Here is a 3,165-nt window from a genome sequence, read left to right as displayed (position 1 = left end):
GGAGAGAGGGCTTATGAATGTGCCTCAGTGTATAAAAATACCTAAACTTAAACTGAAATACAACAAAAAATTAAAGTTTAAAATATTACACTTCAGTGTTAAACATCAAAAATAGATTTCATATAATTCTTTTCTCAGTATTCAAAAGTGAAAATAGTAATTTTTGATTTAGAAAACACAATTATATTCTTTCAAAGATGATGTTTCTTCACTATGTATGTATGATATTTATGACTGATATTTCTAAAAAATAACTTGATAATGCTTAATAAATTTAAGCAAAAGCTAAAGACAACTACTTGTTTTCTAAACTTAAATGAGTTTTGTATTTTACTGATCCTCATAATCATCAATGTGTAGTATATAGATAATAACTTTACTATACTCTCACATTTATTATAAATGTTACACTGTTATATAAGACATATATTTTGGACAAAATCTCTTAAATTTTTACTACTAGTATGAGTTTTCAGATGTTTAATGAATTTAAAATTGAAATACATTTTGGATATATTATTTAACTTTTTAGGGTTTCTGGGCACAATGAATTTTCCAAAATAAGCAGTGTTTAAGAAACATGTAGCTACATTTTTTTTCCATTTGTATTTTCTCTAACCAGTATGTATCCACAGGTTCTGAGTATTGGTGAATAAATATTGGAGGCATTGACACATTGTCAACTTTCACATTTCAAAACATTCTCTAAGCTATAGTTATTGTGGTGAGGATTAAATGTTGTCCCTTTCTTAGAGTAATGGGCTCATTTGTATAGCTTCTCTCCAATGTGTTCTCTCTGATGTCTAGTAATATATGATATTTAATTCAAAATTTTTCTACATTCTCTACATTTATGTCTTTCCAAAATAAGTAGCCTAGTAGTGAAAATAATTGATTTCTTATTAAAATTTTGCTGCATTTTTTTCAATTTGTAAAGGTTCTTTTCTGTATAAATTTTGTTGTTAGCCCCACATTCTTTACATTTGTAGGACTTCTCTCTAGTGAGTTCTGCTGTGGCAAATAAGATGTGATTTGTGACCAAAAGCTTTGCCACATTCTGCACATTTGTAGGGCTTCTCTCCAGTGTGAGTTCTCCTGTGGTGAATAAGGGTTGATTTTTGACAAAAAGCTTTGCCACATTCTGTACATTTGTAGGTCTTCTCTCCAGTGTGAGTTCTTCTGTGGAAAATAAGGCTTGATTTTTGACCAAAAGCTTTGCCACATTCTGTACATTTGTGGGGCTTCTCTCCAGTGTGAGTTCTCCTGTGGCAAATGAGGTATGATTTTTGACTAAACGCTTTGCCACAATCTGTACATTTGTAGGGCTTCTCTCCAGTGGGAGATCTTCTGTGGTAAATTAGGTGTGATTTTCGACTAAAAGCTTTGCCACAGTCTTTACATTTGTAGGGCTTCTCTCCAGTGTGAGTTCTCCTGTGGTGAATAAGGGTTGATTTTTGACAAAAAGCTTTGCCACATTCTGTACATTTGTAGGGCTTCTCTCCAGTGTGAGTTCTGCTGTGGCAAATAAGGTATGATATTTGACCAAAAGCTTTGCCACAATCTTTACATTTGTATGGCTTCTCTCCAGTGTGAGTTCTCCTGTGGCAAATAAGGCCTGAATTTTTACCAAAAGCTTTGCCACAGTCTTTACATTTGTAGGGCTTCTCTCCAGTGTGAGATCTGCTGTGGTAAATTAGGTGTGATTTTCGACTAAAAGCTTTGCCACAATCTTTACATTTGTAGGGATTCTCTCCAGTGTGAGTTCTCCTATGGCAAATAAGGCTTGATTTTTGACCAAAAGCTTTGCCACAGTCTTTACATTTGTAGGGCTTCTCTCCAGTGTGAGTTCTCCTGTGGCAAATAAGGCTTGATTTTTGACCAAAAGCTTTGCCACAATCTGTACATTTGTAGGGCTTCTCTCCAGTGTGAGTTCTCCTGTGGCAAATAAGGCCTGAATTTTGACCAAAAGCTTTGCCACAGTCTTTACATTTGTAGGGCTTCTCTCCAGTGTGAGATCTGCTGTGGTAAATTAGGTGTGATTTTTGACTAAAAGCTTTGCCACAATCTTTACATTTGTAGGGATTCTCTCCAGTGTGATTTCTTCTGTGGCAAATAAGGCGTGATTTTTTACCAAAAGCTTTGCCACATTCTGTACATTTGTGGGGCTTCTCTTCAGTGTGAGTTCTCCTGTGGCAAATGAGGTCTGATTTTTGACGAAAAGCTTTGCCACAATCTGTACATTTATAGGGCTTCTCTCCAGTGTGAGATCTGCTGTGGTAAATTAGGTGTGATTTTCGACCAAAAGTTTTGCCACAGTCTTTACATTTGTAGGGCTTCTCTCCAGTGTGAGTTTTTCTGTGGCGAATAAGGCTTGATTTTTGACCAAAAGCTTTGCCACATTCTGTACATTTGTGGGGCTTCTCTCCAGTGTGAGTTCTTCTGTGGCAAATAAGGTGTGATTTTTGACGAAAAGCTTTGCCACAATCTTTACATTTGTAGGGCTTCTCTCCAGTGTGAGTTTTTCTGTGGCAAATAAGGTTTGATTTCTGACGGAAAGCTTTGCCACATTCTTTACATTTGTGGGTCTTCTCTCCAGTGTGAGTTCTCCTGTGGCTAATAAGGTGTGATTTTTGACCAAAAGCTTTGGCACATACTTTACATTTGTAGGGCTTTTCTTCATTGTGTTTTCCTCTGTGGTAAATAAGACTTTTTTTTCTACTAAAAGCTTTGCCACATTCTCTATATTTGTAGGGCCTCTCTCCAGTATAAATTCTCTGGTGGAGAACAAAACCTGATTTTTTATATGATTTCTGGTGTTCCCTCTCACTTGGAGTTTTCCCAATTTTCTTTTGTGGTAAATATTTAAGATTACAACTTATACATTTTGCACTTATTACTTCATGAAATATATGTTTTAGGCCCTTTTCTGGTAAATATACTTGGGTATGATTAGGAGTCATGGCTGAAATAGACAAAAATAAAAACAATACCTGTTAGACTGGGATAAATATATTTTGCATATGTAACATGAAATTAAGGTAAAGTAATTACATCAGGAGTGTAGCATATTAGTAATTCCAAAGTCACCATAAATCCAAATTATATATTAGTTAAATAAAAAATGTACAGACAAAATTATATTGAGAATATTACCAAAATTATTGT

At 34.8% G+C, this 3,165-nt stretch overlaps 1 protein-coding gene across 1 annotated transcript; it reads right to left on the bottom strand.

Moving 5' to 3' along the window:
* Nucleotides 1-307: 307 nt before the first annotated feature.
* On the bottom strand, nt 308-2,960 carry LOC144371440 (uncharacterized). The gene has a single exon (XM_078033756.1). The coding sequence runs from the start codon at nt 2,958-2,960 to the stop codon at nt 999-1,001; it is 1,962 nt and encodes a 653-aa protein (XP_077889882.1). The 3' UTR covers nt 308-998.
* Between the last annotated feature and the right edge of the window lie 205 nt (nt 2,961-3,165).

Source organism: Ictidomys tridecemlineatus, chromosome 16, assembly GCF_052094955.1.
Source record: "Ictidomys tridecemlineatus isolate mIctTri1 chromosome 16, mIctTri1.hap1, whole genome shotgun sequence".
NCBI classification, from domain to species: Eukaryota; Metazoa; Chordata; class Mammalia; order Rodentia; family Sciuridae; genus Ictidomys; species Ictidomys tridecemlineatus.
This window is presented reverse-complemented; position numbering and strand designations above follow the sequence as displayed.

Bases quoted from the DNA above. Each gene is read 5' to 3' on its own strand.
- LOC144371440 (XM_078033756.1), bottom strand. From the start codon at position 2,960: ATGACTCCTAATCATACCCAAGTATATTTACCAGAAAAGGGCCTAAAA.